General features: G+C 34.8%; 5 protein-coding genes across 8 annotated transcripts; 1 reads left to right on the plus strand and 4 right to left on the minus strand.

The window, feature by feature from the left end:
- The first annotated feature begins 2,439 nt into the window (after nucleotides 1–2,439).
- On the plus strand, nucleotides 2,440–5,884 carry LOC109147266 (SRSF protein kinase 1-like). Of its 2 annotated transcripts, XM_019294917.1 has the most exons (4): nucleotides 2,445–2,777; nucleotides 3,133–4,116; nucleotides 5,118–5,165; nucleotides 5,274–5,884. In XM_019294917.1, exons 1-4 carry the CDS (start codon nucleotides 2,562–2,564, stop codon nucleotides 5,688–5,690), a joined length of 1,665 nt encoding a protein of 554 aa, XP_019150462.1. In that variant the 5' UTR covers nucleotides 2,445–2,561; the 3' UTR covers nucleotides 5,691–5,884. The 2 variants fall into 2 exon arrangements, with proteins under 2 accessions (XP_019150463.1, XP_019150462.1); XM_019294918.1 differs by lacking the exon at nucleotides 5,118–5,165 and having other exon boundaries at nucleotides 2,440–2,777; nucleotides 3,133–4,118; nucleotides 5,471–5,884.
- LOC109147267 (magnesium transporter MRS2-11, chloroplastic-like) lies at nucleotides 5,842–12,747 on the minus strand. Of its 2 annotated transcripts, none has more exons than XR_002048615.1 (14): nucleotides 12,280–12,747; nucleotides 11,516–11,588; nucleotides 11,291–11,361; nucleotides 10,983–11,068; nucleotides 10,799–10,889; nucleotides 10,619–10,687; nucleotides 9,919–9,999; nucleotides 9,649–9,828; nucleotides 9,512–9,557; nucleotides 8,977–9,057; nucleotides 7,556–7,638; nucleotides 6,936–6,979; nucleotides 6,716–6,830; nucleotides 5,842–6,199 (listed from the first exon to the last, which is right to left on the minus strand). XR_002048615.1 is itself a non-coding variant. In XM_019294919.1 (14 exons), the coding sequence occupies exons 1-13, from the start codon at nucleotides 12,652–12,654 to the stop codon at nucleotides 6,735–6,737; spliced, it is 1,362 nt and encodes a 453-aa protein (XP_019150464.1). In that variant the 5' UTR covers nucleotides 12,655–12,747; the 3' UTR covers nucleotides 5,842–6,199; nucleotides 6,716–6,734. The 2 variants fall into 2 exon arrangements, 1 of the variants encoding a protein (XP_019150464.1); XM_019294919.1 differs by having other exon boundaries at nucleotides 9,663–9,828.
- Nucleotides 12,748–14,095: 1,348 nt separating this feature from the next.
- LOC109147269 (GDSL esterase/lipase At5g22810-like) lies at nucleotides 14,096–17,082 on the minus strand. Its single transcript, XM_019294920.1, has 5 exons — nucleotides 16,808–17,082; nucleotides 16,169–16,299; nucleotides 15,706–15,939; nucleotides 15,030–15,288; nucleotides 14,096–14,468 (listed from the first exon to the last, which is right to left on the minus strand). The coding sequence occupies exons 1-5, from the start codon at nucleotides 17,049–17,051 to the stop codon at nucleotides 14,275–14,277; spliced, it is 1,062 nt and encodes a 353-aa protein (XP_019150465.1). The 5' UTR covers nucleotides 17,052–17,082; the 3' UTR covers nucleotides 14,096–14,274.
- Nucleotides 17,083–18,160: 1,078 nt separating this feature from the next.
- LOC109147270 (magnesium transporter MRS2-11, chloroplastic-like) lies at nucleotides 18,161–20,049 on the minus strand. 2 transcript variants are annotated; one of them, XM_019294922.1, is made up of 3 exons: nucleotides 19,531–20,049; nucleotides 18,767–18,839; nucleotides 18,161–18,486 (listed from the first exon to the last, which is right to left on the minus strand). In XM_019294922.1, exons 1-3 carry the CDS (start codon nucleotides 19,903–19,905, stop codon nucleotides 18,434–18,436), a joined length of 501 nt encoding a protein of 166 aa, XP_019150467.1. In that variant the 5' UTR covers nucleotides 19,906–20,049; the 3' UTR covers nucleotides 18,161–18,433. The 2 variants fall into 2 exon arrangements, with proteins under 2 accessions (XP_019150467.1, XP_019150466.1); XM_019294921.1 differs by lacking the exon at nucleotides 18,161–18,486 and adding an exon at nucleotides 18,493–18,612 and having other exon boundaries at nucleotides 19,531–20,045.
- A 1,261-nt stretch (nucleotides 20,050–21,310) lies between these two features.
- On the minus strand, nucleotides 21,311–24,331 carry LOC109147187 (GDSL esterase/lipase At5g22810-like). The gene is made up of 5 exons (XM_019294823.1): nucleotides 24,057–24,331; nucleotides 23,418–23,548; nucleotides 22,955–23,188; nucleotides 22,279–22,537; nucleotides 21,311–21,717 (listed from the first exon to the last, which is right to left on the minus strand). Exons 1-5 carry the CDS (start codon nucleotides 24,298–24,300, stop codon nucleotides 21,524–21,526), a joined length of 1,062 nt encoding a protein of 353 aa, XP_019150368.1. The 5' UTR covers nucleotides 24,301–24,331; the 3' UTR covers nucleotides 21,311–21,523.
- Between the last annotated feature and the right edge of the window lie 9 nt (nucleotides 24,332–24,340).

The following is a 24,340-nucleotide window of genomic DNA, read 5'->3' on the forward strand; positions in this document are numbered from 1 at the left end:
AAAAGTTCATAATTCCAATACTAAAAATACACAAATTTATACGTAGTTTAGGATCAGGATCCACCTTGTAAGGTGGACCCTGGTCCATGGTATAACAACTCGTGGGAGCAATGGTATTCGCTGATGTATGTTTTTCTTTATTTTCTTTTTAATAAAATTATCACAATGTCTAGTTTAAAATTCTTAATTCATTTAAAAGAGCAACAATGCACAAGCAATTCTGGATATAAAATCATTACTTCATTAGTAAGGATTGTTGGTGAGTTATCAAATAAAAAATGCGAAAATAAATTATAATATTTATACTTGTATATATGAGTTTGTTTTCATTTGTTTTCTGCCAAAGAGAAAAATAAATTTAGGGAGTCACAAATAAGATAAATAATGAGAAAGATTTTTTTAAAAAAATGAATGACATCACATGTACTTAAGTTTTTTCAAAAATAAATGTTTTCTTGTTTAACGTGGTGTGCTTTAATTGATTTTTAAAAAGTAGTTATAATTTTACGCTAAAAGAAAAATTTTAATTTTAATTTTTTATTTAAAATTCTTCTAATAAAATTTGAATATGTAACTATAGTTTCACCAAACCAATATTTATAAGATAAATGGCATTTGCAAGCTAGTAAAAGGTATTAATTGATTTTATCATTTACATTTTATAAAACTTCATATCCTTCAAGTTGGAGTGAGGACTGAGGAGCAAGGACACTATGAAAGCCATGCATGCCTCTTGCATGCATCTTTTTCATGCTTCATAGTTCAAACCACTTGAACTATGAATCAATAATGTTAGTTTGGGAAGAATAATGTTAGTCTGAGGTTTATTGGTTTGGATGGTTTTTGTTTTTAAAAAATATTTTTTATTTTAAAATATATAGATCAGATCTCTCAACTTACGTCATATTAATCATATTCTTTCGTTTCCGATCCCAAGAGTCACTAGAGGATGTAAATCAGAGTCACATGAGCAGTCTTTCATTCAGTCAACTCTTTATGTTACTGTGCGTACAAGGAGTCTAAGTCACACCTTACTCAAACCTTTGCTTGGGAGCCTAACTCTTACTTGAATGACTTCTTTTTTTATGTCTCACTATATTTGGGATTGCATGTGTTTGAGAAATTGATGGTGTTCAATCTTTGCTCATATGAAGGTGTTGATCTAGATTTTTATGTTTTTTTTTTCTTGTTTCTGGTATACTTTTTTTAAAACATGATCTTCCTTTCTTGTGTAATTTCTATCTTTTTTTTTTTAAATTATTTTTTATATATCATGTCAAAAAAAAAAAAAATGAAATAGGAGGTTGGATCTTGGATTTGGTTGCCCAATATCAAGGAAAGAGATTGAGCCCAAGGATCCAAGAACAATGGATGATCAAGAAAATAGCGAAACGCTATGATCAAAGTGGTGATAACTTTCTTCAAAAAAAAAAAAAAAAAGTGGTAATAATTAGAGTTGTAGTACTCGATGCTTAAAGTTGAAGATTGTTACAATGAAGTGTATGTTCCCACTACTTTCAAGGTTGACACCCCACACCCCACACCCCATGTTCCCACTACTAGCCTCCTAGTTAGTTCATCAAGAGCCCAAACTCTAGCTTGGGGAGGCCTAGCTCCAATATGTTATCGATAGGAGTCAAACCCTACCCTACTGTTGAAATGCTGACTTTAGGTCAGGTGGTCTACCACTTGAGCTAGTCCCATAGGGTAAGATGTCATTATTTACTTACAAAGAACATGTTTGTCTTTTAGCCCTAGCCAATAGGATAAGAGGGAGTGACATGCACAACATCAATAACTATATGCCTATGCAGCTGTCTATTTGTCTCCACGATCTCTATAAGCTTTGCGATGTAGATGTTATGCCGATATGCTCAAGCGACACATGCTTAGCCGTTAGCCCTTGTCTTCTTATGTTGTGAATAGGATTTGAAATATATAAACTTCTTACAATAAAGGACTTCCAACTAAGTGGCCAAACTCATCTTCAGACTATATGAATTTCTACAAGGTGAACTCCTTGCTAAACACCTTGTGGTCTGATTCAAGGTATTAATAATTGTTTGTTTTTTAAAGGAGGTATTAATAATTGTTTACTAGACACAAACTAATATTTTAATATTTTATATAGATAAAAAAAAGTATGTTTATTCATATTATCATATTCTAAAATGTAACAAAAATAATACAAACTCATTTTCCAAAAACCTCATAACAACATATAAACCTTCTTCAAAATTTCAAACCCACCCTCTAAACTAAATGCCACATTAAATGACATTAATGATTTGATCAATTTATTTCAAATAATTGGTACCATATGATGAGGCCTATGGTACCAAAATGTATTATATATCTTTTTGACTGACTCGAAAGCTGAAAGGAAATTGTAGTCAAAATATCAAACAAAATACCCAAACTCTCATTAGTCATTATCTTCTTTTATCATCTCATCAAATTAAATAAAGTTAACCCTAATTTTATGTGCTGGGCGTTCAATCGCCGATTCTTTGTCAACCGGATCGGCTTTTCGGAGCTCAGAGTTGCCGTACAGGTGGCCGATGGCGGCGGCGGCGGCGGAGGACAGGAACGGTGGCGATCTTAGTGAGGCTAGCGATTACACATCCGAGGACGAGGGGACTGAGGACTACAGACGCGGAGGCTACCATGCGGTCCGCGTAGGAGACGCGTTCAAGCACGGACGTTACGTTGTTCAGAGCAAGCTCGGCTGGGGACATTTCTCCACTGTCTGGCTCGCCTGGGACACCCAGAAATCTGTAAATTTTCTGACTTTATCCTCTGCCACACTTGAAAACTGTATATATGCACGTGTGTTTAATGCATTCTATGTGTTTGTATTAATGTCTGAATGCACATGTATTGCGTGCTGGAGTTCTATGCTACTGTTTTTTGGACATTTGGAGTTCCATAGATATATGTCTGTCTTGGTGTCAAATTCTGAGTAGAGATGAGCAAAATGTAGTGTTCCATTCATTTCTTTTTCATAGCTGTGAGTCCAATATGTCTGTGTGTGATAAGAGGAGAGGGTGGGATGGATTTGTGCCTTATTGTTATGTCTCAAATTTAAGGTGTTCTGGAGCTAATTGTTTCTTCTGTTTCTGTGGAGAGTAGAGATATGTAGCTTTAAAAGTTCAAAAGAGTGATCAGGATTATACTGAAGCGGCAATGGATGAAATTACAATACTAAAGCAGATTGCCGAGGGAGATCCAGATGACAAGAAGTGTGTCGTGAAGTTGTTGGATCACTTTAAGCATTCAGGACCAAATGGGCAGCATGTTTGCATGGTATTTGAGTGCTTGGGGGACAATCTTCTGACTCTTATTAAGTATTCAGACTATCGAGGAGTTCCGCTTCACAAGGTTAAAGAAATTTGCTTCCACATTTTAGTAGGTCTCGATTATCTACATCGCCAACTCTCGATCATACATACAGACTTGAAGCTAGAAAATATCTTGCTTTTATCGATGATTGATCCATCCAAAGATCCAAGGAAGTCTGGTGCATCTCTCATCCTCCCAAATGATAAAAGTAAGAGTGTCTCAGAGACAGGGCCTTCAAAGGATGCCAAGAGTTCAAACCGTGATCTGTCCAAGAGCCAAGAGAAGAAAATACAGAGAAAAGCTAAACAGGCAGCTCAAAAATGTTTTGGTAAAGATGCTACTGAGGAAGCTGAGCTGGATACCGAAGCTAGTACTCCTGACAATTCTCGTCACAATGAAAAACGAGATCAAGGATCCACTGACAGAGAAAGTGATACTAAATTCCAGAAAGATGCATCAATTAAAACAGATGGAGTCTCAAATGGGAACCAAGGAAGTCAAAGTAATAAGAGAGGCAACCGCTCGACAAGGCAGAAGCTATTGGCTGAAGCTGAGCTCAAGTGCAAACTGGTTGATTTTGGCAATGCATGTTGGACTTATAAACAGTTTACAAGTGATATTCAGACTAGACAATACAGATCCCCAGAGGTTCTCCTCGGCTCTAAATATTCAACTCCAGTGGATCTCTGGTCCTTTGGTTGCATTTGCTTTGAGCTTGCAACAGGAGATGTTCTTTTTGACCCTCATAGTGGTGACAATTACAACAGGGATGAGGTACTGTAATTCTGCCTTTTATTGATTTTATTATAAATTTGACCTCCTGCCAACCTTTGGAATGTAAAACTTGTCATGCAACTAATAAAATAAAGAATAATTGCACAAATGATTTAGGTAAATTTTTCTCTAAAATTGATTTCTGCTTTATGGGGACAATTATACATAGTTCATATCCAGTACATGAATTGTGGTTTCCGTCGGGATATTTGAGAAAATTTTCCCACAATACCAATTCATTTACCATCAAACTTTCCTACTGTTTTTAGTCTGCCTTTCCCCCATTTTCTGTTTGGAGTCGATGCGATTTTAGCATGAGTTTGCTTTGCCTCAAATTGTCCTCTTCCGGGTTCCTCTTTTTTTTTCTTCCCTATCTTCTTCTCCACCTATTCATTTCCACCAGAAGTTTGTTATTATAAGACATGGGAGCTGCAATTGCATACTCCTAATTTTAACAAGCAATTACGAGGAAGATGTGGTTGAAGCTGAAAGATAAATCTCTGTTTGATTGACAATACCAGTCATCATGAAGAGTTAAATAGAAATGATTAAAGTTAAGAAAGTGTGTTATGGTTTGCTATTTACTTATTTACATCTCTGTACTACGTTTGAAGTGAAATTTTATAGTGGTGATGGCACCCATTATTTTCATTCCATTAATGTTCCTTATCCATTGAGTTCAGATTATGAGTTTGGAAGCTTTTCTGTATTTCCCTAGACAAACATCTTCAATAAAACACCAATGAGTGAATTGGATTGGAACAATTTCCATGAAGAGAGCACAAGATAATCTTATTTTAGTTGAAGTATGACCATTGTATAAAATAGCCTCGAAAATGATCAAAATTTTGTTTGTTTGTTTGTTTGTTTTTATTTATTTATTTTTTTGGGGTAATCCTGGTTGAGCATTTTGGGGATCCATATTTATTTTGAATAATAGTGCTTTACTTAGCATTTATGGTATAGTTCAATGTTTATTGATTCATGCCTCCATTTCACAGGATCACTTGGCATTAATGATGGAGGTCCTTGGAACAATGCCGCGTAAGGTCAGCCTCTTTTCATGCAGTTTTAGACTTGCAACTTAGAATACTAATTCTCAGTCATTCAAGTAAACAAAATTGTAATAATGCAGCTGACTTGAGTTTTATATGCAGATTGCATTGGGTGGACGATATTCAAGGGATTTCTTCAACAGGTATGGAGACTTGAGGCATATAAGACGGCTGCGATTCTGGCCTCTTAATAAAGTGCTTATGGAGAAATACGAGTTCAGCGAGCAAGATGCAAATGACATGGCGGATTTTCTTGTTCCCATACTTGATTATGTGCCTGACAAAAGACCTACTGCAGCACAGTGTCTGAATCATCCTTGGATAACTGGAGGCCCTCGGCATCTTGTGCCACCTCATGGTCATCTCCTACAAGCAATGGAAAATGGTAATGTAGAAAAGGTGGAGAAGGATGGTAGGGATGCAGTGGAAGCGGGAATGGGGAATATATCCATTGATGGAGCTCCAAAGCCAGTCAAAGCTTCCCAATTGACAGTAAACCGACCTAAACAAACTTTGTAACTTAGCCAATTATGTGCTTTTCCCTTCTTTCTTCATTTACCTTCTTTGGCCCCTTAAAAGCTCTTGGTTGTTTGTTTTGTTTGCTCCACCTGAGAAATGTATGTTAGCGCAATACCACTATCATTCTTTTGTGATGCTCATTTGTGTGACCGAAATGTGAAATATCAATTATTATTATTTTTTTTTTCAAAAAACAGATGTCTAACTTGTACATTGAAAATACAAGTGTTCTCTGTTTATCCTTCCCCAGGAGTGCACGCTAGTCGGGGGTGGCAGGCAGTGAAAATCACCCTCCTAATAATGAAGCTAAATTAGCATTGGAATCCTTTGGGAGCAGTTCTGCGACATCCAAGTTAACGATGCTCAGCAATCAGCATCCTTTGCTTGGATCAGACATTGCTCCGCGAGTTTCATCTATACACTCTGGTAAATGCAAACTCTAGGATTTAACCAGCAATCATGCCCTTACATGCAGTTGGCAGCCAAACCTCCTCATTTCTATACTTCACCTATCAAAGAACAAACTGGTATCAGAATTAGGATGAGAAAGGCAACTCCAGCTACAATTTGTATGGATAAAGAGTAGGAAAAATAATCAAATAAGCCCTTAAACTTTGAGCTGAAAAGTTAATTAGGTCCCTAAACCTTTAAAAAGTACAATTACACCCTTTTAACATGTTAAAAATTGAGTTGAGACAATGAAGCCCAAGAATCGGTATTAGTCCAAGCATCATATCCGGCGACGGCCGAACCGTTGTCGGTCACCTTCCCCGGCGGAAGGTGACCAACTGGATTTTTGCCGGATATGTTGCCTAAATTGAAATGACCTAGAATAGCAGGTCATTTACCGGTACTTGGGCTTCATTGCCTCAATTTAACATGTTATAACATGTTAAAGGGTGTGATTGCACTTTTAAAAAGTTTAGAGACCTAATTGGCTTTTCAGGTAAAATTTAGGAGCTTATTTGACCTTTTTTCCTAAAAAGTATAAAACCATCATTAATAGCTAAGGGTGATGCATTTACTTGATAAACTGGCTAGTGTTTACAGTATCTTTCTTCTTCTCAGATATCTGTACATGAGGAAAAATGTCACAGCAGCGCCAACCATTATCCCTGCTGTTGTCAGCCAAAACGCAAACTGCATAGAGGTCAACAAGAGAGAATGAGAAGATATGTATCAAAATTCAGTATATTTCTGCAAGATGAGTACAGAAAGTAGTTCCGGAGAATGGAGGTTACAAACCGCATGTTCTTCAAGGTAGGACTTCAAATTCATGCCAAATATACCTAAAGAAAATAACAAATACAAAAGTAGGATAAACACCATATGTTGTGAGATACTCAGATCCATCATTGGTTGAAAAGAACTCGAAAAAAAAAAAAAAAAATCATTGGGTGAAAAGAACTGGGTCGAGGCTTAGTTTTTTGCTATTGAACATCAAATAAAATCTTGTAGACCTATGCTAGAGGGCTATAGATAAAAATAATATGTGCACAAATTCATGTGATATATAGCTATACAAACACCACTATCTAAAATATAAACGTTATATAACAAAATAATAATTCAAAGTTTAAACATACTACTAAATAGTAAATACTAACATCACATACTAATAGCAATCTAATTACCAAAACATCACATACTTAGAAATTAGAATCCAAAATTCAAAGTTCAAACATTACAAACATGAATCATGTAGTTCAAACTTCAAATCCAATGTTTATAGAGTACAAACATGAAACATCAAATAAAAATATTCAGTTGGAAAATTTCATAGTTCCCATGCATTACTAATGAACTAACACTCAAAGATAGATTCTAGCCACATATAAACATTAATAGTTTGGCAGATGGATTACCTGATACCAGAGCACCAATAGCTACACAAAATGCCCCAACCTGCAGTAGTAATTCCACTCTGCTTACCTCAAGCCTCCTTGAGCTAACAAGTACAAGAAGAAATGTCTTCCATGAATTAGTACAAGAATTCTCTATTAAAAAAATTAAAAATAAAGTAGTCTAATGATTGGATTTTCACCCTATGAAGGGGAAAATCTCATTTCCCATGCTTGGTGGTTGGAAGCATAGAAAATGGAGATATTCATTTTCCTTCGTTTGCTAAGTTGGAAAGAAAAAAATCAAAATGGTAAGAGGGAAAATATTTCATTTTGGCATTTGCCTCTTATGCCTGCTGCCCTCTCCCTTCAGCTGAATAAATGAATAATGAAGATTTTCCAACTCTCTGATTCGGGCAAATAATACCAAGTACCATGGTCCACCTTGCATTGTGGGCCGTGGTTCAAAATAACATTCAGATTATGTATATACAGTAAACATATTATGTACATATAAATAAATTGAAGGTACATAATATGTATGTTAGTTGTAGGTACATGATACGTTAATCATAATAAGTACATAATTTATTAACTGTAGGTATATAATATTTTAAGAGTAATACTAGAGACCTCTTAACATTTTCCCTCCAATCCATCCCTCATGACGTGACAACTTCTAATTGGTAACTAAATTATATTTTTAATTAGTGGTGGGACTGGTGGGGTCATGAAACCAATGAATGGAAGCCACATCAGGAGGGAAAATATTGGAGGTGAAATTTAGGAGAGAAAATAAGCATTTTCCATATGTTAATTACAATAAGTACATAATTTATTAACTGAAGGTACATTATATATTAACTGCAAGTACATAAAATGGTGGGCCCTGGTCCACAATATAATAATTCTCTTATTCCATCCCCAACCAAGTAGAAAATACACTTAATGGATCTTCCATATAACTGAAATATAAGATTAAAATATCGCATTACAAGTTTCATCTCATAGAGTCTTCTAGCAACTTGTACTGCTTGGTAAACAGGTAGGGTTTAGGGTTTAGTGTCCTACCTCTCCACTAACTACTTGGCTTAAATAAAATCAATGGTCAGACTAATATAGCACAAGGTTTGTTGGAGAGTCCAAATTTTTTTATTTTCTTCATATTCTTTTTTTGTGGGGAATTGAAGTGTGGAATAATGAGCTATTCCCTCATTTATTATATGTAATTGAAATTTCTGCTGGAAAATCAAACTCTTGCTACCAACCATTTAGGATGGTAGCAAGAGTTTGGTTTTGAAAGCAACAAATTGGCTTATTGTTTGGCTTCTGCTACTTGGCCTAAATTAACTTGATGGTCAGGCTCATTATATATTGCGGACAAGTCAAATCAAATTTATTTGTAACATCATGAAGAATCAAGAATATAGAAAGTATCTATGAACCTTAGGTTAACAGCAATTGAGTCTTCCATTTCTTTTGCAGAATCAAGGAGCCTTTCTGCTTGACCATGACAAGATTCACATCTGCATTTACAATAAAATAATTAGGTTAAGTAGAATACAATTGAGACTGAATGGAAAGGTTATATCAAAGGGAAATATTACAGTTAGAGTGTGCTTGGAAACCCGAAAAATGATTTCAGTGTTTGGTAAAGAGTGGAAAATATGAGGAGTCAAAGGAAAATGACTGTTTGGTCAAAGGAAAATATCTCACTTTCAACAAGGACAATTTAGTGGCTCCGGATGGCCTAAATTGAAGTCTAATTAAGGGATTCAATTTTAACAAATTCAAGCAAAATTGATTCCTTGAAAACATTAGATTGGTTAAATATATATCTCCATAGTTTAGTGGCTCCAGATGGCCTAAATTGAAGTCTATATCATTGAAACCATGTAGTCTTCTATCTGTGCACAAAAAATGATTTGTTACACATGCAAATGAGCTTAGCATAAAATTGAAATGGAGCCAAGAAATAACCTTTGAAGATAGTTCTCCAAAAGCATTTCAATTTCTTCCTCTTCTTCTGCAAATTATGAATTCATTTAAGGAGTATTAGATGCATATGTTTAGCGGACATAAGCTACGTTGCAAGTACTATTAGCAGTAAAGAGAACCTGAATTCCCGTACCCTCTGCAATCTGCTTTTCAAGAGGAACAGCACATTCCATCTCATCATTTCCTTTCGTCAGGGTACAATTTCTACCCATGATGCAGATGCGACGTATTTCATGGGTATCCTCGAGAATATCAAGCAGCATTTGCTTTAGATCACCTGCCCTAGAATCCAATTCAACCTTTCATCCAAGGATTTGTCGAAAAGGTTTAAATTGTGTGCATTAATTCTGTCAATGTTAGGCTGTAGAAGTCATAGTAAAATGGCATACCAATGTTTGTTTGCTAATTCTGAGCTGCTCCAACACGTCTGCAGTCAATCTATTAGGCAAAACCTCGAGTAAAGCTTGCACCTGCATAAAAGACAACTTAATTATAACAGTTTATCCCAACAGTTGTGCAAGTTATTGAGTGCTTATGGAAGCTACTCCGTACAATTTACTCCTTCCAGTGCCTATATATTACAAGAATCATAACTTTACATGCAGATCTGTCAACGTGTAATCCATAAAGTATTTAAAGTTCATTTGTAAATGGTTAGAACGAGCAGACATATTGGATAAATACATCTAGATATTGGCCCTGTTTGGTAAAATAGTTAGCCTATCAGCCAATTTTGGCTTATTTGACCACTATTAGCTGTTTGCGTTAGTTAAACAATCAATATGAGTGTTTGATTAATTAGCTTTTTGTAACAACTTATTGCTCCAAAATGCTAAAATTCAAAAAGCTGCTCAAAGTAGCTTTCTCGATCAACTTTTTGAGAAAGTCATTTTGTATGTAATCAGCTAACAGCTAACAACTAATTTACCAAACGTTTTTCTACAATCAACTAATGCTATCAACTAGTCAAACCCACCAACCCAATCAGCTAACAGCCATTTACCAAACACCCCCATTATCTCAATGAATGTATTTCTCAAAGTAGCAGTGATGATTGATGAATGAACACACATAATATGCTACACTCACACGAGGTTCTAAATCCCATAGTCTTTGCTCCAATCTCTGTATCCGTGAATGCAAGGCTGCCTCTACCACCTAAAAATTTCAGAACAAAAGTGATCTTTAGAATCTACAACACATGAATATAGCCCAGTTTCTTCAGTTAGCTGTAGATAGTTTCATCAAAGTTTTAAATTGGAGGACAACCTCAAGCACAAATGGCATTGATGGGCCTCCATTCATGTTTTTAGGATTTAGCCGGGGTAACAATGCATCAATGAAAGCTTTTCCTCCTGTACTGTAAACATTGAAAACTAAAGTGTAAGATCATAGAGCAGTTATTCCATATTAAACAAAACTTTTCTACACATCTGGCACAAGGAGGAAGTACCGGTTATAGTTGAATATAAGAACACTTTCCTGCATTACTATGGCCCGTAAAGAGCCTAAATTCAGTAGAATTGCATGCTCGCGGACCTGGAACCAGAATATCAGTACTTAATTAATGTCCATGAAAGAAGCTACTAGATTCTCCAGACTTCAGCAAAAATAACATGGCAATATGACTAAAGAACATGTCAGAAAGTGAAGTAGGATAGACTTTCACCAAATCCATATCCTATAAACTAGGTTGCTGGAAGTAAACTGAAAAGAAACTTCTTCCAGCATAAATAGCACTACACACAACTATTCCCATACCAGTAAAGATGGCATGGAATTTGTTAACCACAATGATGGATCAACACTTCTTATATCTCTAGGGCGGAGACCTGTGAAACAGCACATTCTTGAAGTTAGATGGCATGTACCCAGAGACTGGGAAAGGATATCAATGAAGAACATATTGGTCTAGAAGTTTTGTTGAAATGATAGTTGAATGGAACAACAAACAATATGAAATTGAACAAGGCAAACTTCACCCACCACTAGATTTCAGTAGGTGCCGTCTGTTGATTTTCCTAGTTGAAACCATCCCACTTGACTTTACTTCCACTACCTTTAGAATAATCAAACCATTGCAGATATTTAGCCATTAATCACATTTAAATAAGAATGGAAAAATATACAAAGCTGCTGCATGACCATCAAAGTTCAATCATATAGCTCAAAACACAGTTTATGCTGTAGGCTGTACTGCTGCTAGGGTTGACATTGAAAATTTGATAAAGATAATATTAAAATATTTGAATATATTTTGGATAATATTGATATTATCTGATTTGTTTAATTAAATAATATCATAAAGAGTTTTAACTTATCAAAACTCTTCTCATCCTAACTATATCTCTCATTCATCCTAGAAATCAAAACATTTTTGAAAATATTATTCAGAGATCAATCCTGAAAATGAAAGCCCTCCATCTGCCATAAGCTCTTCTTTGAAAATGCCATGCATGTTGATCCAACCCTCGATCAAGCCACTTAATTCCGGAGGCACTTCAATGGAGTGTTCAAGACATCCAAGTGAAAAATTAGAGGACTAAGCTCTACCCATACTTTATTGACACAATGACACTCTACCTTATAACCAAGAATTTTGAATTTTAATATGTAATTCAATTTTTTTTGTTCACAGGCAGTGTTCTCTAAGCAAAAGTTGTTCATTTGTGTAAATTTGAAGAACTAATTAAAATAAAAAAGTAAAATAAAAAAAATAAAAAATAAAAATAAAAAAATGTACAACATACCTGGTAAACAGGTTCACGAATGCCGAGGGACAAAGAATCTCCGGCGAGAGTTTTCGAGACGGCGGAACCGTTGGAGAATTCAGGACGAGCCGTAGCATCAAGGGAGTCCTGTTGCGACTCCATCTTATTCTCACCTTCCCTAACCTCCTCCTCATCACTCGAAAAATTCTCCGGCTCACTCTCCTCCGTAGGCTTCGTCAAACACCTAACGGCTTCAATACTCGGCAGCTTCGTAGCCACCACTCGACTCTCAGGCGACCACAATCCTGAGCTTCTGAGGCGGAGAATCGAGTATGCGCCGGCAACGAAGAGCCGCAGCTCGGAAGACTTAGCTGGCAGGTGGAGGAGATTCACCGTCGAAACTGCGGCAGCCATTGTCGGATTACGGAAGCAGAGGAGGAGTTCATGTGAGAGATGAGAAGGGTAAATTTTGCAGTCCTCTCTGCGCTTTTTCTGATCAAACGAAACACGTGTACAGGGCCATGAAGCTGGTGGTTGTGAATGGTTGGTGCATTCCGTCAGTTAACGTGTCTGGTAAAGCTACTTCCACACCACATATATTTTCAATTTTCATTATTTTACGGTGTTAAAAATTATTCCGGCAGTTATATTCCGTTACCCCTTCATTTTTTTTTTTTTCCTTTTCTTTTTCTTTTTCAAAATAGATAGATAAAATTCGTTTGAAGTAGACTACACTCAAAAATAAAATAAATATATTTTTTTTTTCATGCCAGGTGAGATTTCTCTATTTGGTAGGAAATATTAATTTTTGGATATATTTTAACACAATTTTTACAAAGCAAAACACATTACTATTTGAGTGTGTGCATTGGGTAATTTGATTAAGTCAAGTCAAGAAAATCAATAAACCATTTCAATTGAGAGTCAATCTTAGAACTTGTTATCGAAGTAACAGCTCTACCAAAATAACTACTGATTACGATGGCTTAGCAATTGACTTTTGTACGGGGAATAATAAAATTATTATTATTATTATTATTATTATTATTATTATAATTATTATAATAATAATAATGACACATATAATTTTTAGATTTGCAAACTCCTAAAACTTTATAGTGTAATGTAGTAATTTGAAAATAGAAAGAAAAAAGTACACTTTTATCTTCTTCTAATCACTAAATGTGTGGGCTTAGAATGATTAAGTTTTATGTAATTTCTTGATAGTTTTTTTTTTTTTAATCTAAAATAATAAAACATTAACTCAATAGTTTAAGACAATTGATAAGTGAATTATTAATGTAACCTGATATGGTTCAAATCTGGTAAACAATGTATCATATAAAACATTGAAAAAGAGGAGGAAGAAGGCCGGAATACTCCATACATAACTTTGTTTCTTTTCATATTGGTTACAAAAAAAAAATGAAATTGCATAAATCTTTATAGTGTAATGTAGTAAATTGAAAATAGAAAGAAAAAAATACACATTTATCTTCTCCTAATAATCACTAAATATGCGCGCTTAGTATTACTTTGTATGTAATTTGTTGATAGTGTTGTTTCTTTTGCATCTAAAATAACTAAACTCATTAGTTTGAGACAGTTGGTAAGCGAACTGCTAATGTAACTATAAGGTCTTAGATGATTCAAATCTTGTAAATAATGCATCATATTAAAGAATTTTTGAGTTAGACTTTCTTAGAGTATAGAATCAAATTCTAGCACAACTCAAATGGAAAAAAAATAATAATAATAATAACATTTATTTAAAAAAAAAAAAAAAAAAAAAAAAAAAAAAAAAAAAAAACAGAAGAAGGCCATATATAACTTTGTTTCTTTTCATATTGCTTACAAAAAAAATATGAAATTGCATAAACATGGGTTGAATACACTCACTCTGATCTCTCTGTTATTTGATTACAATACCAATATGACAACAATAAATCACAAATCACAAATTCAAGACAAGAGAAATCCCTTAATTTGTCTTGAAGTTAAACTTAGTGTATATATATGCAATTAATAAGTTAATTAGCCGATGAGGGAAAGGCCGGCGGCAAGCAAGTCATCAGACAAAACTTGGTTGGCTGCCTCTGTGGGATGAAACCCATCCCAGAAAACATACTCCGTCGCGTTTTTACACGTCCCCGGAGACTCTGCGTTGCACAGAAAAGATGTCTCCACCAGCCCTGTGCCACAACATGCCCTTCTTGCTTCAAAGAACCCTACTCGTTTGGTTGCAATGAGAGAATTATTGGAGAAAGTTATTGTAATTCTATATTATCTAGAAATTAAAAAAATAACGCGGGTAGAAATGAGGTAGGAATTTAAATTTTATTGTTTGGTAGACAGAAATCGAATTACTGAACTGTAGACACTTCTATTAGGTGGAACAATTGACTTGAAAATTTAAGGCTGCTCCATACCTCCAATGATCAAACCTTGACATTTGGTGAAAATTTCAATTATAGTGTTCGTTCGGTATATATGAGAATTGAGATGGGATAAATAGTATAAAGACTAAAATATCTGTGTTCTATAGAGAGATGGGCAATTTGATCCTCAAACTTCAAACTTTTTTTCCATGTATTAGAATTGCAATTCTTAGGAGAGGTGAGATTTGCAAATCATCAAATTTGAGGATTGCAATTCCTCCAGACAAAACTCTAGAATTTTTCACTTCCTGGAATTAAGTGGAAAAAGGGATTGTAATTGCTCTCTACAAAATATGCCATTATACTACCTAGTTAAAAGCCTGCGTGCAATTGTATTAGCAGTTGACTTACCGTGATCAGTTGGATGGGTGACAAGGTCAAGGAGGGGCTGGTATATGTCGAGGACGACGAGATTGAGGCCGGAGAGCTTCTGCTGCAACTTGAGAGAGGTAGCGTTGAGCTTCCTGTTGAAATAAATGGCTGCTTTGTTCAACTTTTCCACACACTTATTGCTGCCTTCACCACCAAAGATTGTAATGGCGGCCGGTACACATCCAATTGGTGGCAGTGTTGTCACCCCAATCTTCCTTGCTCCCAGCTCATACAGTTCCTATCAGTAAAAACAAAGAAAAACCATATTTCAAGATCACTAATCAATCAACAACTAAAGTAGCTGAGATCTGGATTTTGGGTGTTTGGTAAATAGCTGTTAATTGATAGAATTAGTGGGTTTTACTAGTTGATAGCATTAGCTGATTGTAGAAAAATATTTGATAAATTAGATGTTACTTGATTGCTGATTAACTTTATCAAAAAATTGCTTTGAGCAACTTTTTAAATTTTAGCATTTTGGAGCAATAAACTGTTACACAAGACTAATTAATCAAACACTCATATTGATTGTTTAACCAAGTTAAACAGTTAATAGTATTCAAATAAGTCAAAATTGATTGATAAGCTAACTATGTTACCGAACAGGACATTTATGTGGCAAAAAACTAATTGAACTGATATATCTTTTTTGGACCTGCACGAATTTGGCATAGGATTGTATGAGGATGTCTGAGAACTGGTGAGGAGTGTAAGCCTCGAACAGCAGAGGATTAACAAAGTAATTCTGAAGAAAATCACTGCTTCCAGCACTGACAAAGTGAACTGAGCCATTTATGAATGAAGTGGCATTCACTTTTCCCACAAGTTTCACCACCTTCTTCTGATATTCCTTGTAGTACTCCAACTGTGTACTCAGTGGAATTGTATTCTGCACCACCAAAAACCACAAAAAATTTATTCCAATTTGTTTTTAATTAGGGGACGAGGAAATTAAAACCCGCAGAAAAGAAGGCCAATAGGCTGTTCCGCTCCGTGGTAGTCACATTGTCGTGGTTATCATCAAGTCAATGTCATCTGACCAACTTGGTTGGGGTTACGTTGTCCCCTGTTTGCGGTTATTCCAATGCGATGATAGATGGGTATAAGTATTTGCTTACAAATAGTTTTGCTGTAAGATCGTAGTAACCAGAGGAAGCTGATGCAAAATTGGCTCCAATCAAGAGATGTTTCCCTTTAGCTGCGTGGCTTAGATAAGCTGGTGGAGATGAATTGAAGCCCAGATTCTCAGCTGCATTGCAATGTATACTATAAGTTAGTAGTTAAAGAACTTGGTAAAGAAAAAGGAGAATGATACTTTTCATTAGTTTCCTTTTTGGGAGACCAGGCTTGCAATGCATACACAATTTTAATGTTTGAGATGGTTTTTAAGGTAGTAGTCTATATTATCACAACACCACTATTGTCAACGTTAATAGGGAATTTCCACTTGTAGCCCTTCGACTTTTGTTGCATTTTCATTTTTCTATCATATTTTCATTACTAGTTCTTTGACTTTGATTAATTTTTAATCATTCTAGCAAGTTTTCTGGTCATTCATCACATGATGAATTAATTGTTTTTTGACGAGTTTTCAAGTGGTACTTAACTAAAAATTAAACTTGATGGAAATACTGAATAATAATTCAAAGTCCAGAGACTAATAGTGGAAAAAAAAAAATAATAATCGGGAATCATGTCACGTAATCATATATAGTAACATCACAAAAATGGAGCGATCAAAAGTAACATCGGAATACCAGTAAAGTCGGAGGCAAGCTTTCCATTGCAAAACCTGCCAGTTGGTATGTGTTTGGGGTAGTCTCTTCCATAGGGAGGGAAGTTAGCTTTGACAAGGGTTTCAAGATTGTTGTTGTTGCCCTGGTCAACTATGGAGTCCCCAAACAAGATGAATGCAGGGACTAGAGGCTGCCCATTGATCACATGAATGAGCCCCAAAGATAGCAAAAACAAGCAAGCCAACAAAAAACATGAAACCCCCATTATATTGCTGGCTACAATTTTTAGTTATGTGTTTTGGGATGCACCAAAGTGAGGCATATATTTATAGTATATGAAATTGAAATTGTGCTTGAGAGCCTACTTGGTTGAAATGGATAGAAGATTGGGACTTTACCAACTCATGATTAAGTTATTCCTCAACTAATGCCAATAAAGAATTAAACTTAGTTTATAGCTAGGTTGTTATATTATTTTATTTATTTATTTTTGGGACACTAGGGGTAGAAAAGTACAAATTAGAAACGACTAAACGAGTACACAAATTTAGGTTAAATCACGCTAATAGTATTAGTTGTCAACTAATGGTGTAATTGAGTTGAGCAGAGCTCGAATAGTCAAAGCTAAGGTTGAAATTCAGCTCGATTCAAAAAATCAAAACTCGAGGTTGTCTCAAGTTCGACTGAACTCTAATTTTTGAGCTCAAGTTCAAGCTATTTAAACTTGATTTGAATACTAAACAACGATTTTTATATTTATATTTTTTACACAAATTATAATATTAAATATTTTACAACCAAATATTATAACAAAACTCAATATTATATCTCAGTTATAGCATTTTATAACATGTAAATATAAATATATTAGTTAAATTATTTTGTGTGTGTATATATAAAATAATAATAATAATAATAACAACAACAACAATAATAATAATTTGATTAGGCTTGCAAGCTACTCAAGCCAAGTATTAAGAGACTCAAAATCAGCTTGTTTTATTACTCGAGTTCGACTTGATAGTAATAGAATCAAATTCAGCCCGGTTCATGAATAGTTTTACTCATTTACATCTCTACCACTAACAAAATATAAACTCTATCAGGTATAAGTGATTGAATAAAAGATTAAAAGGAGCCAATTCAACTACAGTATATGTGATTGAACAACATTTATGGCCCCTTGTTTCAATTAATGTCTCAAGTTCAAGTCATATTTCATAAATATAAGTGTTATGATTAATCATATGTAAATTGTACAAATAAATATTGTTATAACTTATTTTTTCAATTAAAAAAAAGGAAGAAAAATATCCCCTTAAAAGGCACCAAACTAAAGTTAACTAAGTGAAAATTAACTTGGTTTCCCTTGTCTTTTTTTTTTTTTTTTTTTTTTTTTTTTTTTAAGTGGGAAAGTGTAAAAAATGTACATTAGTTCCAACTACAATTGACTAGCGTGTCTTGCTTATGTTTCTCATTGAGCTGTGATGGCTTGTGTCACACATTCGACTTATGTAAATGCTAAATTGTAAGCTTTTGGTAGAATTGCTGTGCTGCCACCAACATCATAATAAGAAACAGCTCTGCATGTGAAGTGAGAGTGACTCTCTCTCTCTCTCTCTACAATTACGATTCTCCTCCTTCTCTCTAGGAAGCTTCATAGTCTGTATCCAATCTCTGTATCCGTGAATGCAAGGCACCTAAAATTTCAGAACAAAAGTGATTTTTAGAATCTACACACAACTATTCCCATACCAGTAAAGATGGCATGGAATTTGTTAACCACAATGATGGATCAACACTTCTTATATCTCTAGGGCGGAGACCTGTGAAAGAGCACATTCTTGAATTTAGATGACATGTACCCAGAGACGGGGAAAGGATATCAATGAAGAACATATTGGTCTAGAAGTTTTGTTGAAATGATAGTTGAATGGAACAACAAACAATATGAAATTGAACAAGGCAAACTTCACCCACCACTAGATTTCAGTAGGTGCCGTCTGTTGATTTTCCTAGTTGAAACCATCCCACTTGACTTTACTTCCACTACCTTTAGAATAATCAAACCATTGCAGATATTTAGCCATTAATCACATTTAAATAAGAATGGAAAAATATACAAAGCTGCTGCATGACCATCAAAGTTCAATCATATAGCTCAAAACACAGTTTATGCTGTAGGCTGTACTGCTGCTAGGATTGACATTGAAAATTTGATAAAGATAATATTAAAATATTTGAATATATTTTGGATAATATTGATATTATCTGATTTGTTTAATTAAATAATATCATAAAGAGTTTTAACTTATCAAAACTCTTCTCATCCTAACTATATCTCTCATTCATCCTAGAAATCAAAACATTTTTGAAAATATTATTCAGAGATCAATCCTGAAAATGAAAGCCCTCCATCTGCCATAAGCTCTTCTTTGAAAATGCCATGCATGTTGATCCAACCCTCGATCAAGCCACTTAATTCCGGAGGCACTTCAATGGAGTGTTCAAGACATCCAAGTGAAAAATTAGAGGACTAAGCTCTACCCATACTTTATTGACACAATGACACTCTACCTTATAACCAAGAATTTTGAATTTTAATATGTAATTCAATTTTTTTTGTTCACAGGCAGTGTTCTCTAAGCAAAAGTTGTTCATTTGTGTAAATTTGAAGAACTAATTAAAATAAAAAAGTAAAATAAAAAAAATAAAAAATAAAAATAAAAAAATGTACAACATACCTGGTAAACAGGTTCACGAATGCCGAGGGACAAAGAATCTCCGGCGAGAGTTTTCGAGACGGCGGAACCGTTGGAGAATTCAGGACGAGCCGTAGCATCAAGGGAGTCCTGTTGCGACTCCATCTTATTCTCACCTTCCCTAACCTCCTCCTCATCACTCGAAAAATTCTCCGGCTCACTCTCCTCCGTAGGCTTCGTCAAACACCTAACGGCTTCAATACTCGGCAGCTTCGTAGCCACCACTCGACTCTCAGGCGACCACAATCCTGAGCTTCTGAGGCGGAGAATCGAGTATGCGCCGGCAACGAAGAGCCGCAGCTCGGAAGACTTAGCTGGCAGGTGGAGGAGATTCACCGTCGAAACTGCGGCAGCCATTGTCGGATTACGGAAGCAGAGGAGGAGTTCATGTGAGAGATGAGAAGGGTAAATTTTGCAGTCCTCTCTGCGCTTTTTCTGATCAAACGAAACACGTGTACAGGGCCATGAAGCTGGTGGTTGTGAATGGTTGGTGCATTCCGTCAGTTAACGTGTCTGGTAAAGCTACTTCCACACCACATATATTTTCAATTTTCATTATTTTACGGTGTTAAAAATTATTCCGGCAGTTATATTCCGTTACCCCTTCATTTTTTTTTTTTTCCTTTTCTTTTTCTTTTTCAAAATAGATAGATAAAATTCGTTTGAAGTAGACTACACTCAAAAATAAAATAAATATATTTTTTTTTTCATGCCAGGTGAGATTTCTCTATTTGGTAGGAAATATTAATTTTTGGATATATTTTAACACAATTTTTACAAAGCAAAACACATTACTATTTGAGTGTGTGCATTGGGTAATTTGATTAAGTCAAGTCAAGAAAATCAATAAACCATTTCAATTGAGAGTCAATCTTAGAACTTGTTATCGAAGTAACAGCTCTACCAAAATAACTACTGATTACGATGGCTTAGCAATTGACTTTTGTACGGGGAATAATAAAATTATTATTATTATTATTATTATTATTATTATTATAATTATTATAATAATAATAATGACACATATAATTTTTAGATTTGCAAACTCCTAAAACTTTATAGTGTAATGTAGTAATTTGAAAATAGAAAGAAAAAAGTACACTTTTATCTTCTTCTAATCACTAAATGTGTGGGCTTAGAATGATTAAGTTTTATGTAATTTCTTGATAGTTTTTTTTTTTTTAATCTAAAATAATAAAACATTAACTCAATAGTTTAAGACAATTGATAAGTGAATTATTAATGTAACCTGATATGGTTCAAATCTGGTAAACAATGTATCATATAAAACATTGAAAAAGAGGAGGAAGAAGGCCGGAATACTCCATACATAACTTTGTTTCTTTTCATATTGGTTACAAAAAAAAAATGAAATTGCATAAATCTTTATAGTGTAATGTAGTAAATTGAAAATAGAAAGAAAAAAATACACATTTATCTTCTCCTAATAATCACTAAATATGCGCGCTTAGTATTACTTTGTATGTAATTTGTTGATAGTGTTGTTTCTTTTGCATCTAAAATAACTAAACTCATTAGTTTGAGACAGTTGGTAAGCGAACTGCTAATGTAACTATAAGGTCTTAGATGATTCAAATCTTGTAAATAATGCATCATATTAAAGAATTTTTGAGTTAGACTTTCTTAGAGTATAGAATCAAATTCTAGCACAACTCAAATGGAAAAAAAATAATAATAATAATAACATTTATTTAAAAAAAAAAAAAAAAAAAAAAAAAAAAAAAAAAAAACAGAAGAAGGCCATATATAACTTTGTTTCTTTTCATATTGCTTACAAAAAAAATATGAAATTGCATAAACATGGGTTGAATACACTCACTCTGATCTCTCTGTTATTTGATTACAATACCAATATGACAACAATAAATCACAAATCACAAATTCAAGACAAGAGAAATCCCTTAATTTGTCTTGAAGTTAAACTTAGTGTATATATATGCAATTAATAAGTTAATTAGCCGATGAGGGAAAGGCCGGCGGCAAGCAAGTCATCAGACAAAACTTGGTTGGCTGCCTCTGTGGGATGAAACCCATCCCAGAAAACATACTCCGTCGCGTTTTTACACGTCCCCGGAGACTCTGCGTTGCACAGAAAAGATGTCTCCACCAGCCCTGTGCCACAACATGCCCTTCTTGCTTCAAAGAACCCTACTCGTTTGGTTGCAATGAGAGAATTATTGGAGAAAGTTATTGTAATTCTATATTATCTAGAAATTAAAAAAATAACGCGGGTAGAAATGAGGTAGGAATTTAAATTTTATTGTTTGGTAGACAGAAATCGAATTACTGAACTGTAGACACTTCTATTAGGTGGAACAATTGACTTGAAAATTTAAGGCTGCTCCATACCTCCAATGATCAAACCTTGACATTTGGTGAAAATTTCAATTATAGTGTTCGTTCGGTATATATGAGAATTGAGATGGGATAAATAGTATAAAGACTAAAATATCTGTGTTCTATAGAGAGATGGGCAATTTGATCCTCAAACTTCAAACTTTTTTTCCATGTATTAGAATTGCAATTCTTAGGAGAGGTGAGATTTGCAAATCATCAAATTTGAGGATTGCAATTCCTCCAGACAAAACTCTAGAATTTTTCACTTCCTGGAATTAAGTGGAAAAAGGGATTGTAATTGCTCTCTACAAAATATGCCATTATACTACCTAGTTAAAAGCCTGCGTGCAATTGTATTAGCAGTTGACTTACCGTGATCAGTTGGATGGGTGACAAGGTCAAGGAGGGGCTGGTATATGTCGAGGACGACGAGATTGAGGCCGGAGAGCTTCTGCTGCAACTTGAGAGAGGTAGCGTTGAGCTTCCTGTTGAAATAAATGGCTGCTTTGTTCAACTTTTCCACACACTTATTGCTGCCTTCACCACCAAAGATTGTAATGGCGGCCGGTACACATCCAATTGGTGGCAGTGTTGTCACCCCAATCTTCCTTGCTCCCAGCTCATACAGTTCCTATCAGTAAAAACAAAGAAAAACCATATTTCAAGATCACTAATCAATCAACAACTAAAGTAGCTGAGATCTGGATTTTGGGTGTTTGGTAAATAGCTGTTAATTGATAGAATTAGTGGGTTTTACTAGTTGATAGCATTAGCTGATTGTAGAAAAATATTTGATAAATTAGATGTTACTTGATTGCTGATTAACTTTATCAAAAAATTGCTTTGAGCAACTTTTTAAATTTTAGCATTTTGGAGCAATAAACTGTTACACAAGACTAATTAATCAAACACTCATATTGATTGTTTAACCAAGTTAAACAGTTAATAGTATTCAAATAAGTCAAAATTGATTGATAAGCTAACTATGTTACCGAACAGGACATTTATGTGGCAAAAAACTAATTGAACTGATATATCTTTTTTGGACCTGCACGAATTTGGCATAGGATTGTATGAGGATGTCTGAGAACTGGTGAGGAGTGTAAGCCTCGAACAGCAGAGGATTAACAAAGTAATTCTGAAGAAAATCACTGCTTCCAGCACTGACAAAGTGAACTGAGCCATTTATGAATGAAGTGGCATTCACTTTTCCCACAAGTTTCACCACCTTCTTCTGATATTCCTTGTAGTACTCCAACTGTGTACTCAGTGGAATTGTATTCTGCACCACCAAAAACCACAAAAAATTTATTCCAATTTGTTTTTAATTAGGGGACGAGGAAATTAAAACCCGCAGAAAAGAAGGCCAATAGGCTGTTCCGCTCCGTGGTAGTCACATTGTCGTGGTTATCATCAAGTCAATGTCATCTGACCAACTTGGTTGGGGTTACGTTGTCCCCTGTTTGCGGTTATTCCAATGCGATGATAGATGGGTATAAGTATTTGCTTACAAATAGTTTTGCTGTAAGATCGTAGTAACCAGAGGAAGCTGATGCAAAATTGGCTCCAATCAAGAGATGTTTCCCTTTAGCTGCGTGGCTTAGATAAGCTGGTGGAGATGAATTGAAGCCCAGATTCTCAGCTGCATTGCAATGTATACTATAAGTTAGTAGTTAAAGAACTTGGTAAAGAAAAAGGAGAATGATACTTTTCATTAGTTTCCTTTTTGGGAGACCAGGCTTGCAATGCATACACAATTTTAATGTTTGAGATGGTTTTTAAGGTAGTAGTCTATATTATCACAACACCACTATTGTCAACGTTAATAGGGAATTTCCACTTGTAGCCCTTCGACTTTTGTTGCATTTTCATTTTTCTATCATATTTTCATTACTAGTTCTTTGACTTTGATTAATTTTTAATCATTCTAGCAAGTTTTCTGGTCATTCATCACATGATGAATTAATTGTTTTTTGACGAGTTTTCAAGTGGTACTTAACTAAAAATTAAACTTGATGGAAATACTGAATAATAATTCAAAGTCCAGAGACTAATAGTGGAAAAAAAAAAATAATAATCGGGAATCATGTCACGTAATCATATATAGTAACATCACAAAAATGGAGCGATCAAAAGTAACATCGGAATACCAGTAAAGTCGGAGGCAAGCTTTCCATTGCAAAACCTGCCAGTTGGTATGTGTTTGGGGTAGTCTCTTCCATAGGGAGGGAAGTTAGCTTTGACAAGGGTTTCAAGATTGTTGTTGTTGCCCTGGTCAACTATGGAGTCCCCAAACAAGATGAATGCAGGGACTAGAGGCTGCCCATTGATCACATGAATGAGCCCCAAAGATAGCAAAAACAAGCAAGCCAACAAAAAACATGAAACCCCCATTATATTGCTGGCTACAATTTTTAGTTATGTGTTTTGGGAT

Source organism: Ipomoea nil, unplaced genomic scaffold (genome assembly GCF_001879475.1).
Source record: "Ipomoea nil cultivar Tokyo-kokei standard unplaced genomic scaffold, Asagao_1.1 scaffold1978, whole genome shotgun sequence".
In the NCBI taxonomy this organism is placed as follows: Eukaryota; Viridiplantae; Streptophyta; class Magnoliopsida; order Solanales; family Convolvulaceae; genus Ipomoea; species Ipomoea nil.